The sequence below is a fragment of the Triticum aestivum genome, chromosome 5A (genome assembly GCF_018294505.1).
Source record: "Triticum aestivum cultivar Chinese Spring chromosome 5A, IWGSC CS RefSeq v2.1, whole genome shotgun sequence".
Lineage (NCBI taxonomy): Eukaryota > Viridiplantae > Streptophyta > Magnoliopsida > Poales > Poaceae > Triticum > Triticum aestivum.
In genome coordinates, this window is record NC_057806.1 from 586,371,165 (window position 1) to 586,385,341 (window position 14,177).

The 14,177-nt window shown below is 49.9% G+C and overlaps 4 protein-coding genes and 1 non-coding gene across 6 annotated transcripts in view; 4 read left to right on the forward strand and 1 right to left on the reverse strand.

Moving 5' to 3' along the window:
• The first annotated feature begins 2,769 nt into the window (after positions 1-2,769).
• Positions 2,770-6,356, forward strand: LOC123105019 (serine/threonine-protein kinase SRPK). 2 transcript variants are annotated; one of them, XM_044526976.1, is made up of 4 exons: positions 2,770-3,198; positions 3,476-4,393; positions 5,499-5,549; positions 5,639-6,356. In XM_044526976.1, exons 1-4 carry the CDS (start codon positions 2,926-2,928, stop codon positions 6,086-6,088), a joined length of 1,692 nt encoding a protein of 563 aa, XP_044382911.1. In that variant the 5' UTR covers positions 2,770-2,925; the 3' UTR covers positions 6,089-6,356. The 2 variants fall into 2 exon arrangements, with proteins under 2 accessions (XP_044382911.1, XP_044382912.1); XM_044526977.1 differs by having other exon boundaries at positions 2,773-3,198; positions 5,502-5,549.
• Positions 6,357-6,727: 371 nt separating this feature from the next.
• Positions 6,728-7,915, reverse strand: LOC123105020 (probable NAD(P)H dehydrogenase (quinone) FQR1-like 1). The gene is made up of 2 exons (XM_044526978.1): positions 7,180-7,915; positions 6,728-7,082 (listed from the first exon to the last, which is right to left on the reverse strand). Exons 1-2 carry the CDS (start codon positions 7,740-7,742, stop codon positions 6,845-6,847), a joined length of 801 nt encoding a protein of 266 aa, XP_044382913.1. The 5' UTR covers positions 7,743-7,915; the 3' UTR covers positions 6,728-6,844.
• An 86-nt stretch (positions 7,916-8,001) lies between these two features.
• On the forward strand, positions 8,002-8,802 carry LOC123105021 (uncharacterized). The gene is made up of 2 exons (XM_044526980.1): positions 8,002-8,163; positions 8,243-8,802. Exons 1-2 carry the CDS (start codon positions 8,053-8,055, stop codon positions 8,681-8,683), a joined length of 552 nt encoding a protein of 183 aa, XP_044382915.1. The 5' UTR covers positions 8,002-8,052; the 3' UTR covers positions 8,684-8,802.
• A 1,199-nt stretch (positions 8,803-10,001) lies between these two features.
• TRNAK-UUU (transfer RNA lysine (anticodon UUU)) lies at positions 10,002-10,073 on the forward strand. The gene has a single exon. It is a non-coding gene; the product is annotated as a tRNA-Lys (tRNA).
• Positions 10,074-13,345: 3,272 nt separating this feature from the next.
• LOC123107829 (B3 domain-containing protein Os11g0197600-like) overlaps positions 13,346-14,177 on the forward strand; it is a 28,182-nt gene continuing 27,350 nt past the window's right edge. Inside the window, exons 1-2 of the mRNA XM_044529735.1 lie at positions 13,346-13,554; positions 13,901-13,971. The gene's annotated coding sequence lies outside the window, so the exon portion shown is untranslated. The remainder of the gene's footprint in view (positions 13,555-13,900; positions 13,972-14,177) is intronic.

Below are 14,177 nucleotides of genomic sequence, written 5' to 3' on the forward strand. Positions count from 1 at the left end.
ATTATGCCTTCACCTATATATGTATTTTTGTCAGAATTTTTTGAAATGTAAAAATATGAATTTTCTTGAATTTTGAATTTTACATTTGGAGGCCTCCATGAAGCTCGGCCTCCAAAAACAATTTTTGCTTTTCAAGGCTGACTATTAGGGCAGAGTATACAATTAATTGTTTTGAATTAATGAGGATCAATTCAAGCACCTGCATTAAAGTAAAAAAAAATGGCCACAAAAAAGTAAAAACAAAGAGGACAATGCTAATGATGTAAAGAAATGTAGTACATGGAGTATAAATCAATTGTAGATGGTCCAAAAAAATTCAAAAACAATTTTCTGCAGAATTAGAAAACAATTTTGATGTTTATGTTAAGAAGGCCCTAGGTTATAATTTCACATCAGGCCCTCAAAATCTCAGGACCGGCCTAGAGCAGCGGCGTCCGACAAGGAGGATGTGGATGCAGAGAAGGAGGGAGCAGGGAGGAAAGTGGTCCGCGAAGGAGGGTTTGAGTGAACGAACGGTGGTCCGGATGCCTGCAAATCTCCACCAGTTTGCGTCCGGTTTGCAGAAACTCAAACAAACGGACACATCGACGGACAAATACGGATCTATATTAAAGAGACAAACTATGTCCAAATAGCTCGGTCCGAACGTAATGCAGACATCTTAGAGGAGATGCCCTTACACTACACGCGCACTGTTTTTATTTTGTTTCCCTTTTTCTCGCTGGCAGTGCATCGATGGATCATAAATTACAAGTGGAGCCGGTGCACCACACCTCATCATCACGACACTTATTTCAGCGGACACAGCTGCTACCTTCGCGACAGTGCCACTGGCCCAGCTTGCCTCGCCTTCCTGCCATGGCACGCTCACAGGTCGCGGATCGAATACGGTCAATTGGACAGCGACATTTCCACTTTCATTACCGGGGTACTGATTTTTTGACCGAACACAAGTTGGCAAGAATACAATGTTGCCGGATAAGTACAACTTAATCGGTTGGCTATTTGTTCGATTATGACGGAATTTAAATACGTCCAAAAATGAAACTCGTTGAATGGAAGATATAATTCATGTCACTGTTATGTGTTAATTTGGATACATGAATAATAAGTTTTTTTTCGAACACGCAAAAGCTTTGTGTGCCGATGCATTAGAAGGAGAAGAAAAGAGAATGTATAAAGAATGTGCCGTCGCAAGACTGCGGGTACTGACAAGACCCACACGATGGCTTATGTCGACCGACCATCAAACCGCACAAATATACACAGACAACACCGGCAGCTAGCAACGACCTAAGGGATCCCAGTTAGGGTCGAGAGCCCAACCTCCATTGAGAACGTTGCTAGCTGTCTGGATGGACAATCACCCTATGGCGGACAATCATTTTGCACTGGAGAGCACATCTAGAGCTCGATCTCCACCGAGATTTGTCGCCATAGCTCGTGGGCGACCCCATCGACCTTTGAAAAATGCGCCTATCCGCTCCTTACAAAGCATCGATACCGTAAGAAGCGCGGCGGAATCAAATCCTCTGTGTTGCGACTTTGGGATTCGTGCACGAGACTCCGGCCACCAATCGATGGTGTGGAGTCCGGCAATGGAACCATGTGTCTCAAGCCGCAGGGAGAGAATGACATGTCATACCTTACGGAGAAAACACACCCAACGGTGAGGTGGTCCCTAGTCTCATCGTTCTGATCGGACAACCCTATTATGCATGGGCCAGGAGAGGGGAAGGTGGGCAAGTCGCATTAGAAGGAAAACAAAAAAGAACGTACAAAGAATGCGCCATCGTGAGACCATGATTACTGACGAGACCCACACCATGGCTTAGGTCGGGCGACCATCAAACCACACAAATATACACATACAACGCCGGTGCAACTAGGAACGACCTAAGGGATCCTGGTTACACTGGCGGAGCCACGGCAAGGCCGAATGGGCCGTGGCCCACCCAGATTTCTGCAATTTATACACTGTTTTTTTACTTCTGGGCCTTGGAACACCAACCCACAAGATGTTTTCCCTCTGTTTGGCCGGCCCAGCCCGCCCAACAATGGGTTTGAAGCTCCGCCACTGCCTTGTTAGGGTCCAGAGCCCAACCTCCATTGAAAACGTTGCTAGCTGTCTGGACGGACAATCACCATATGGCGGACAATCCTTTTGCACTGGAGAGCGCATCCAGAGCTCAATCTCCATCGAGATTTGTTGCCATAGCTCGTGGGCGACCACAGTCGCCCTTCGAAAAATGCGTCTATTCCGCTCCCCTAGGGAGAAAGTATCGTATCCCTAGGGAGAAAGCAGAAACCACAGTCATGGGCGACCACATGTGTCAAAAAGTATCGTATCCTCTTTCCCTAGGGAGAAAGCAGAAACCATTAACAAGTGGAGGTTCGATCTCTCACCCAAAGAAATTAAAGGGTTGGAGGATTATACCCCTAGTCCTCCCAGTTCATCAGAGATCACGTTCAAATTTGACACATGTGTCTATTTCATAAAGGTGAAATATTCTGTCAGTCTAGCAAGATGCCTATGATGTCATTATCGGTCTTACTATTTATCAGCTCAATTTCACGAAGGTACCCGGCGTGTGTTTCTCCAAAAAATCCATGGGGCCACAGATTAGTTAGTCTGTCCTCTCAAATACATATAATTAAACAATACGTCAAGGATTAATTAGCCGTATTCTTTTAGGTAAATAATAATTAGTGGGTTAATCGGGTCGTCCCCGCACCCGCAGAAAAATAATAAAACGGCGGTCCAGTCGTAGGGGAGGGGAGGCAGCCCAGCAGCGGAGCGAGACGGACGAGCGCCACCGCCTCCCCACCAGAAAGCGGCGCGGCAAAAGGGACTGAAACCCTAATCCCCGCGCGCCACCGCCTCTCTCTCTCTCTCCCGGCGCCCAGATCCGGCCCTCGCCCGCGATGGCCGAGGCTCCGGCGGCGAGCCGCAGGGCGGAGGAGGCGGGGAGCCGGCGCCGCGCGGAGGAGGAGGCGGAGGCGGCGGCCGCCGCCGACGGGGACGGGGACAGCAGCGTCTACACCTCCGAGGACGAGGGCACGGAGGACTACCGCCGCGGCGGCTACCACGCCGTCCGCCCCGGCGACACCTTCAAGCAGGGCGCCTACGTCGTGCAGTCCAAGCTCGGCTGGGGCCACTTCTCCACCGTCTGGCTCGCCTGGGACACCGCCCACTCCGTACGTGCTGACCACCCCCTTCGCCTCGATATCCCCTGTTTGGATCACTCCGTAGGATTCGCAAAGATATTTAGGAAGAAAAATATCGATCTGGATGCAGCGGTTTGCCTGCCCACCAACTGTTCGCTCTTTTGCCTCAGAGCATATGCAGGAATGCTAACTCCATTTATCATTATTACTGTTCTATCCCTCAATCCTATCACCCTGCGCGAGTTTACTCCTCTCGGTTCAGGCTGCTGCTGTCCAGTGTTTCTGAATCTGTTGGTTATGTGTGCAGAGGTATGTGGCCCTCAAGGTGCAGAAGAGTGCACAGCACTACACGGAGGCTGCCATGGATGAGATCAAGATCTTGAGGCAGATTGCCGATGGCGACCCTGAAGACTCCCGCTGTGTTGTGAAGCTTCTTGACCACTTCAAGCACTCGGGCCCCAATGGGAGCCATGTCTGCATGGTGTTTGAGTTTCTTGGTGATAACTTGCTCACCCTGATCAAGTACACTGACTATCGTGGTATTCCGCTTCCAATGGTTAAGGAGATATGCCGGCATGTGCTCATTGGCCTTGACTACCTCCACCGCGAGCTTTCCATTATCCACACTGACCTGAAGCCTGAGAATATATTGCTCGTGTCCACCATTGACCCCTCGAAGGATCCCCGGAAGTCAGGTGTGCCACTGGTGCCCCCTGCTGCAAGGGCCATCGAGCCACCTCCAAGGGCACCTGCTGCACCATCAGTAAGTAGTGGCCTCACCAGGAACCAAAAGAAGAAGATCCGGAAGAAAGCCAAACGTGTAGCTGCTTCAACTTCAGAAGGCAATGGGGCAGTGGCATCCGCTGACACGGATGAATCAGATGACAAGGGAGATCTGAGTACAGCAAATGAGGGCAGTCCTAGCGAGGATGGGGACAGGAAGAGAGGAGGGGGGCCTAGGCGGGGCAGCAAAGGGACTAGGAAGAGAATGGCGATGGAAGCTGAACTAAGCTGCAAGCTGGTGGACTTTGGAAATGCATGTTGGACGTACAAGCAGTTCACAAGTGATATCCAGACAAGGCAATACAGATGTCCCGAGGTCCTTCTGGGCTCCAAGTACTCTACATCTGCCGACCTGTGGTCCTTTGCATGCATATGCTTTGAACTTGCCTCAGGAGATGTGCTCTTTGATCCGCATAGTGGAGATAACTTTGACAGGGATGAGGTATTTCTGTTCATTTCCTCACTTTGATTTCGACTGAGAACATACTTTCAACATTATGGATTTTTACCCTGTTTATCACCTGTTAAATGATATTCCCCATTTTAACTTAAGAAAGGTAGTCATCGCGATCAACAGCTGACTCTCTGATACCTACATTCCAGCACTGTAGTTTTTCTTCCATACCCTTCATTTACTTCTCCAAGTTATTTGAAAACTGAGCCTCTTGTAGCAGGTTCTTTTTTGTTGCAAAAATTTAATAATTACAGTTAAACTTGCATTGTTATTGTCATGCTATTATATATCTCTTCTGGTTTTAGTTAAGCGTAACATCACCAATCTTTTAATGATAGCTGGGCTTGGGCTTGAAAGACGTATATGCAGTTTGGTTGCTACTGGGACTGCACAGCACAAGTCATGGCCCAGTTTTTTTTACTTAGTAATTTTGGTTTCTTAGTTTTTTAAGACATCCATTTATTCCAGCTGCACTTTATGAAAATATAATGAACTAAATAGCAGACAATGCTATGGTGTCAAACTGTCAGTAGCCATCTGGTTATGAAGCTGTCATTTTAATTATGAAATAGTCACCGTTCGCTCTTCCTTGCAATTTCTGGAAACAATTATGTGAAATACTACCGCCTCTTGAATTTGTGCTAACTTTACACACCGTGGGCTGAACTGGGATCTTGGTATTTAACCATGATAAGCTAAAGGTATTTTCAACATGTTTAATAAAGTCAGTTTGGCTTCTTTGTGTATTGTACTATTATATGGACAGCTAGAAGATGAAAACTATATTTGTTTGAGTTGAGCTTAAACTAAATCCTTTATGCTGTTTGTTCTAGTCGATTGACTGCTGCATATTCTGCACTCAACTGCTGAGTTCCACTACATATATATTACTCAAACTCTTTGGAATCTCATTTGTGAAGATCTCTTTGAAAAAGTATTCTGAGTAATCTCTTTATGATTGTCGACCATGAAAATTAGTTGGAAACACGATACAAATTATAAGTAGGCGTAGACTAAGACATGCTATTTTTTAATCAAATCGTCTACTCTTACTCTCTTTTTGGAGTTCAATCTGAGCAATTCCCACTTGAAGCAGGATCACCTTGCGCTGATGATGGAGCTACTTGGAATGATGCCTCGAAAGGTAAGGGTGTTTGCATTTTCCTTTTTAAGCAAATGCTATAATTGTTCGTAGTTTTGTGATAGATCCTAAATTGAATTTCCATTTTGTAGATTGCCTTGGGTGGCCGATATTCACGTGACTACTTCAATCGTTACGGGGACTTGAGGCACATCCGTCGCTTGCGGTTCTGGCCTCTCAGCAAGGTGCTTGTTGAGAAGTATGAATTCAGCGACATAGATGCCATTGCCATGTCAGACTTTCTCGTCCCGATACTTGATTTTGTTCCCGAGAAGCGTCCGACAGCTGCTCAGTTGCTTCAGCACCCATGGTTTGATGCTGGACCCCTTCGACGGCAGCCCAGAGCGCTGGCGGACACGGCTGAGAATCCAGTTGATGGCGCTCCAGAGAACAAAGGCAAAGAGAAAGATGATGAAAGAGATGCAATGGCTGCGGAGCTGGGGAACATCGCCATAGATGGCGCTTCTTCATCCAAGACAGCGAAGGATCCCCAAGCAGGTTCCAAGCAAAAGATTGCAAATGGTACGCCTTCTAAGAAGTGAGGTGCCATTCGGTCTACAAGAGTCGGTTTTGGGTTAAGATTGCTCCATGAGTGCTCGTTAGGTTTGTGATGTGTTAGGATATCCACCCATGCGAAAAAGAGTAGTAGGCCAGACATGTGTTGTATGAGGTTGGTCGAACAGGATTAGATTTGTTGGGGTTGATGCGGCCCCTGACCTTTTTCAGGGACATATTCTTTTGTACTATCAGAATCTGCAATTTTTTTTGAAGTTGTTTAGGAGTGAACGGCGGCGGATCATTTGTGAGGGAGTAGCTTTGTTTTTATGCGTGAACCACGTGAAAGGCGCTGTGGGTTGTGACTTGTGAGGCTGTCTTCCGGCAGGCCTGAGATACTTTTTACTGTCAGTTTTGCCAAGCACATGCGCGGTAAGTATTCCACATCCGAGTCCTATGTCTTACACGGTGATCTGTGTGGGTATTTTTTGGGTATTTTTTTATGCTTGATTGAGTCACTTCGATGTGCAATAACCACGTCCCCTAAACAGATTGATTTGCTTAATAAATTGAATAATATAAGGTGTTTATTGTGTTTTGGGTAATTTGAACTGTGCATATAATGGCTACGCCCAGGGATGTCTAACGAAAATTCAACACACTCCATGCGTTTGCAGAGTAATCTGTAACTGAATTCTGGGGCTAGGCTAAATGGCAATGCTGTTTATCTACAAAACGATGGTGCCCAGCGCAGCATCGACAGGGCAAAAGGATTGTAAGTAGAATCTCTATTAGATGATGAATCAGGCATCGGCGCCGTGCACCATCCTCTTGACCAGCGTGGCCATGTACCTGCCGTGGTGCTCGGCGAGGGCCAGCTCCAGCTCGCTGGGCGGCCTGGAGCCGTCGCCGGCAAACACCCCGCCGCCGTACGGCGAGCCCCCGCGGAGCTCTTCCATCTCGAACATCCCCTCTCTGAAGGTGTACCCGATGGGCACGAACAGCATGCCGTGGTGCGCCAGCTGCGTGATCGCCGTCCACCTGCAGACAGAGGAGACACGAACGGACGAACACGGTTACGGCTGGCCGGAGGCGAAACCACGCGATCTGGCGGCGGTGGCCTGAAAGAAAGGCTTACGCGGTGGTCTCCTGGCCTCCGCACTGGGTGCCGGTGCTGACGAAGAAGCCGGCGGGCTTGCCGGCGAGGCGCTGGCCGCGGCAGAGCGGCGCGGTGGAGTCGAAGAAGGCCTGCATCTGCGCGGCCATGGCGCCGTACCGCGCGGGGAAGCCGAAGAGGAACCCGTCGGCGTCGGGGAGCCCGCCGGGGTCCGCCACGGGGATCCCCTCCGCGTCCATCTCCGCGGCGGCCTCCAGCGCGCCCATCCTGGCCAGCACGGCGCGCGGCAGGGTCTCCGGCACGCGCAGCAGGATCCCCAGCGCGCCCGGGACGGACCCCACCCCGCGCTGCACCGCCCGCGCCAGGCGCCGCACCTGCCCGTACATGGAGTAGAAGACGACGTAGATACGGACCTGGCGTGGCGCCGGCGCGGCGGTGGCCGGGGTCGGCTCTGGCGCGGTGGTGGCCGGGGTCGGCTCCGATGCGGTGGTGGCAGGGGCCGGGATGAATGTGCGGTCGCGGCGGTGCGGGGGGAGCGGGAGGCGCTGGCCCTTGCTGAACACGCAGCCGCCGCCCTTGCCCATCGCTGCCGGCGGGGAGGGGAGCGACGCCGGTCACTGGCTCACTCTGACACGACACGTAGGAGCAGCGCGCGCGATCGGGACAAACGAACGCCGCTGCGGCCGCCGGCCCGTGCGGGTCGTAACCGCACGCGAGCTGGGCCTGTACGGCCCTTGCAGCAGGTGGGATCCAAATGCAAGCCCAGTGGATCCTGTCAGGCCCGGTTTTAGTCTGGGCCTTGCTCGGCCCGATCCGAACGTATAAACAACCTACCCACGTGAATTTACAAGTCAACCACTACCTGCTTTCCTCTGCTCCTGCACACCCGCGGCCATGGCGAATCCGGAGGCCAGCAAGCCGCCGGGACCCGACGAGCCGGCGACGGAGCGGCGAGCTGACGAGACGGTGCACAAGGACGGCGCCGGCAACCCACCTCCCCCGCCGGTAAACCGCTCAGAGCACAAGCATCCAATTATATCTGTCTGAATACTGTAGAATTCTCTGAGCGATTATTGGTCTGCAGTTCTTGGAGGTGACCTGCAGGAGCTCCGGCGAGGTGCGGCGGTTCGCGGCGGGGACGACCGCCGGGTACGCGCTGCACGCGGTGAACCGCAAGCTGGCCCCCGGCGCCCCGGCGGCGCTGCACGTGGAGGCGGCCAAGGAGGGGGAGGAGCCCGTGTGCTTCGGCCCCACCGCGCCCCTCGCCGACTACGGCCGCGGCTGGCGGCTCCAGACCGTCACCGAGCAGGACGCGCCGGGCGCGCATCATCACGCGCCACCGCCCGGAGACGAGGGGAAGGGGGCTCGCGAGAGGGAACTGCTGAGGAAGAAGGGCGCCTCCGTGTACCTGGCCAAGATCGGGCTCGCCTTCGTCTTCCTCTTCCTGCTCGGCGGGCTCTTCACCTACCTGCTCGAGACCGTCCCCGACATGATCCTCGCCTCCACTCCTCCTCAGTCCATGTAGCAGGATCTTCGATCAAAAAATTTGTCATCTTTGGAAGGGAATTCGTGTTCCTTCAGAAGTTAATGATTCTTAATCCGCTTTGCGAAGTCCGTTTTGGCGTCTTCACCCTATCAGATAAATGTCAACAGCAACTCTACCCAAGCACAAGAATGAACCAATGATAAGCTTTCCAAGTAATGGACAAACTTTCAGAAGTTCAATGGTAGAACACACAAGAAATTGTGCCTGACAGGGAAATAGACATCACAGTACAGAACGGCATGAAAATCATCAGCTGAGCATATCGAAAGCTATTTTCTTCCGCGAAAAAAGATCAACACCTATTTTGTTCATCGTTACATGTTACAATTCAACTGTTAGTGTTTATTTCCGTGTGAGGCAGTATGCTATAGTACACACCACCGCCAAAAAAAGCAGGTGAAAACCTATGGCCTAGCAGAACTCATTTGCCCTCAAGAAAAACAATGCCTGCATCTTCAGTGTTGCTGATATCCAGGCAGCTGAAAATGTGGTGTGTTAACCGCATCAGATAAATGTCCAGGCCTGGTGTATGATGACGAGCAAATGATTGGTATTCTAGTTGAACGCAGAGTTGGCTGTTCTTCAGAAATGAACGATTCCACAATAATAGTTGGAAAACGCTGAAAATTCAGTGTCAGTACACATAGAGAATGAAGCGCACGAGGGCCTCCTTCGATTTGTAGGATTTCTAAAACTGAGTAGGCTAAACACATTTCTTTTTTGGCAAACAAATCAGTGATAACTTTTTTGTTTTATATTGTGATAATGACTTCCACATACTAGAAAGCTCCCATCAGTTAACAATAACCGTAAAGAGAGCCTGTTAAACAAAGCAAAGCTCGCAAAGGAAGACAATTTTTTACTCTTATTTCTAGCAGATACGGACTTGAACGAGATACAGGCTTGAACTTCACCGTGCTCTGTGCGGATTGCCCAAACACGTTGGGCCATGTCAAGAGGGAACTCGACATCGCCTTCGAAGGCGATGGTAGCCCCATCGTTGCTCGGACTAGTCACCTTCAAGCTCACCTTAATCGTAAGAAATGGCTGTGGATTGATGGGCACCGTAACATTATACCGCTGCATCTGCCACAGGTGCACACTGCCATCGCCGCCAGCGGAGGGGTTGAGCTGCACCTTCTCCTCCTCCCAATCGTAAGAAATACATCATCGTCATCACCAAAGAGGCGGAGGCTGACCCGAACACCGACCCTCAGGCCTTCCATCATCGTCACATTCCTTGAACTATATGGAAACAAAAAGCTATGAGGCTTTAATCCAGAATTTTCACCCGAAGGCCGACCTAGCTCAGTGGTAGAGCGCGTGGCTTTTAACCACGTGGCCGTGGGTTCGATCCCCACGGTCGGCGTCCTTTTTTTCTGCCGCAAAAAAAGGGTAAGGCACATTACAAATAACACTCAAGAAAATACCCAAGAGTGTCTGCATACCGTGATTAGCAAAAACTATAAAGTGATTGATTCTCATTGATTTGGACTATTTATAGTTTTATACATGAGGCATTATAAACATTGCTTGGATCACACATCTTATAGAAGTATCAATTTTGTACAATTTTTGCTTTGGCTTCGTTTTATATTAAAGCAACGATCAACACCACTCATTGATTTGGACTATTTATAGTTTTATACATGAGACATTATAAATATTCCTCGGATCACACGTCTTACTGAAGTATCAATCCTGTACAACTTCTGCTTTCGCTCCATTTTATATATAAAACAACGATCAACAACACCCAATACAAATGCACATCCTCAAAACACACGCGCACACACATCCAAGACATGATACATAGACGCTGAATACAACAACATCATCCCTCACGCTATAAGAGCATGCGAGGACTACAATCGTGAATACGCCACCGTAAAGAAGTGAAGTCCAATCTATCTATGGGCTCTAATGCATATTGTGATTAGCAAAAACTAAAGGGATTGATTCTCATTGATTTAGACTATTTATAGTTTTATACACGAGGTATTATAAACATTCCTTGGATCACACATCTTATGGAAGTATCAATCTTGTACAATTTTTGCTTTGGCTTCGTTTTATATTAAAGCAACGATCAACACCTCTCATTGATTTGGACTATTTATAGTTTTATACATGAGGCATTATAAATATTCCTCGGATCACACGTCTTACTGAAGTATCAATCCTGTACAACTTCTGCTTTTGCTCCATTTTATATATAAACAACGATCAACAACACCCAATACAAATGCACACCCTCAAAACACACGCGCACACACATCCAAGACATGATACATAGACGCTGAATGCAACAACATCATCCCTCACGCTATAAGAGCATGCGAGGACTACAACCGTGAATACGCCACCGTAAAGAAGTGAATTCCAATCTATGGGCTCTAATGCATATTGTGATTAGCAAAAACTAAAGGGGATTGATTCTCATTGATTTAGACTATTTATAGTTTTATACACGAGGTATTATAAACATTCCTTGGATCACACATCTTATGGAAGTATCAATCTCGTACAACTTTTGCTTTCGCTCCATTTTATATATAAAGCAACAATCAACAACACCTAGTGCAAACACACGCCCTCAAAACACACGCCCACACACATCCAAGACATGATACATAGACGCTGAGCGTAGCAACATCATTCCTCACACTACAAGAGCGCCCGAGGACTACAGCCGTGAACACGCCATCGTGAAAAAGTGAAGTCGCATATGTCAAACCGTGGGCTCCAATGCATACTGTGATTAGCAAAAACTAAAGGTGATTGATTCTCATTGATTTGGACTATTTATAGTTTTATACACGAGGCATTATAAACATTTCTTGTATCACACATCTTATAGAAGTATCAATCTTATACAACTTTTGTTTTCGCTCCGTTATATATATAAAGCAACGATCAACAGCACCTAGTACAAACGTATGCCCTCAAAACACACGTGCACACACATCCAAGACATGATATATAGACGCTGAGCGTAACAACACCATCCCTCGCACTATAAGAGTAGCCGAGGACTACAGCCATGAACACGCGACCGCGAAGAAGTGAAGCCGCATATGACGAACCGTGGCACTAGGGCGGCGCCTTCAGAAAAGGGACGACACTGGAGCGCCGCTGCCGCCCGATCTAAAGATCACAGTTTTCCCCTGGAGCAATATGACGAGCAATGAGAGTCGCGACGATGCCTTCAAGAAGATAGAGCGTCGTCGGTCCGTCCGAAGATAGAGTGGGTTTTCACCCCGGCCACCACTCACACGGCCGTGGCAACCGGGCAGCACCAAGCCACGAGCTCTACCCATGAACATTGCGGAACCACCACCAGGGCCGTCACCCCGGCATCCAAGACCTTGACACCACCTCACCCGAGACCCGTCGCTACCCCAACCAAAGATACGAGTGGAAAGGACCCGCCTTGTGCACCCCTGGGCGGCCTCAAGTGCCGAGACCCAATAGACCGGCCAACACTGGCCTCCATCGACCTGTCCTGCGGCACCGGGCGCAAGACGAGCTCGGTCCTGTCGTTGGGCGCAAGACGAGCTCGATCCTGTCGTTGGGTGCGAGACGAGCATAGTCCTGCTGCCGGACGCGAGACAAGCTCGGTTCTGTAGCCGGGTGCGAGGTAAGCTCGGTCCTGTAGCCGGATGCGAGACGAGTGATGGACCACAGCTGGAGTAGGGCCAACCCATCGACGAAGATAGTGCCGGATGCAGAAGTGAGGTATCGAAGGTCGATCCGGACCACCTACAAACGAGCCGATGCCAGAAATCTAGCCGCCGTCGCAGCTGACTCGCCAAGCTGTCGTGATGCCGGCGCGGTGAAAGGAAGCCCCCACGCAGAGGACAGAGCATGTCGCTGCCGCCACCCACGGCTGGAGCAACAACCACGCCGGGCCAGTGCCACAACCCGCGCCGCCGGCCAAAAAAAGGGAAGATCTGGTCGGCACGCTCGCTCCACCACCACCGCCACCATGGCGCCGCTGCCCCTGCCTAGCAGCAAAAGGGAAGAGCCCATGAGCCAAGCCGCACGCAGCCCGCACAGCACGACGAACCGCCCGTGTCAGATCCGGCCGGAACTGGCCGTGGCCATCCCGCGCGCCACCACCCGGACCTCCAGCATGCTGCCACCAGCCCATCCCCAACGAGACCCGCCGGCGAGGCACCACACACCGTCCACGGCCGCCAGAGCGCCCAGATCTGAAGGAGCCCAGACCAGGCCGGTACCACCTCCACGAACGCGAGTGTGCCCGCACTACGAAGCGAGCACCCACGACCCCGCCGCCTGCGCCCACCGTGCGCCGCCACACCCCTCGCCAGCGTGAGACCACCACTCGCCGTTGTCGTCCACCGCCGGCCGCCCCCTAGCGCGAGGAGGAAAAGCCCCACCGCCGCCCACGCCGTTGGGCTTCGCCCGTCAGCGCAACCAGGCGGCGGCGAGGAGGGGACCCAGGGGCGAATGCCCCACTCGTTTTTTTTAGCTTACGTGTACCAGACCCAGAATATACAACGCTGCCCCCACTCATCCCAAGGTATTTGCCCTCACTTCCCTTTTTTTTCATGCTGTATGTTTAAAGCCCGTATATGAAAATTAGATAGGTTATTAGCCCAGGGGCCCATCCAGAACGATCAGGTGATTTCGCTAGAAACGTACTGGAGTAGGTCTTCGGGAGTCTCAGATGTGATCGTCGCCTGTGCTCGCGTGAGGCCTTGACGAGCCGAAACCGCCGCGCCGCCGCCTGCGGCTCTACGCTGCACATACACCTCGCCTCTAGCGATCAGCCTCGGCCTGCCATCCCCAAGGAAGAAGCCGTACCAATCAATTATTCAATCAAGGTAGGCCCTAGGTTTAGCTCTCTCCTTTTCTTTCTAATTTTCCCATTATCATTTTATTCTGATTTCCATGTCAAAAAGGCAGTGAATTGTACCAAATATCCTTGTGTATAAATTGTAATACACAAATCGGTAATTAGGTTGATTGAATCTAGGTTCCCCTACTAATTCCATATGAATAAGTTTGAGCACATGGGAGTAAAATGAAATCAATACTAATATTCTGCCTTCACGGTCTCAATTTATTTAACGCTAACTACTTGGCATTGACAGGAAAGCTAATGGAGAGATGTTTATCTGTCAATGTTTATATGCTCTCTATATTCAAACATGTTTCATCTTCCTGCAGCTTGAAGGCTAGAAAATCAGGGACGTACCAACAAAAAGGAACGGCACATTCAAGCTATTCTGCCTTAACTGGTCAGTTTACGTTTTGCTTTCGCAATGAACTTATCATAATTAATTAATTATGTGTGTGATAACATTATCTTATAAGGAAGTGTGTGATTTTGCTTCTAACACACTATATGAATGCTTGTGTGTTTTTTTTTAAAATTTTTAGCCATTAGTTCCATAGATGTTTCTGAAAAAAAAAATACGTATATATCATCGCTCCCTCTCATTTT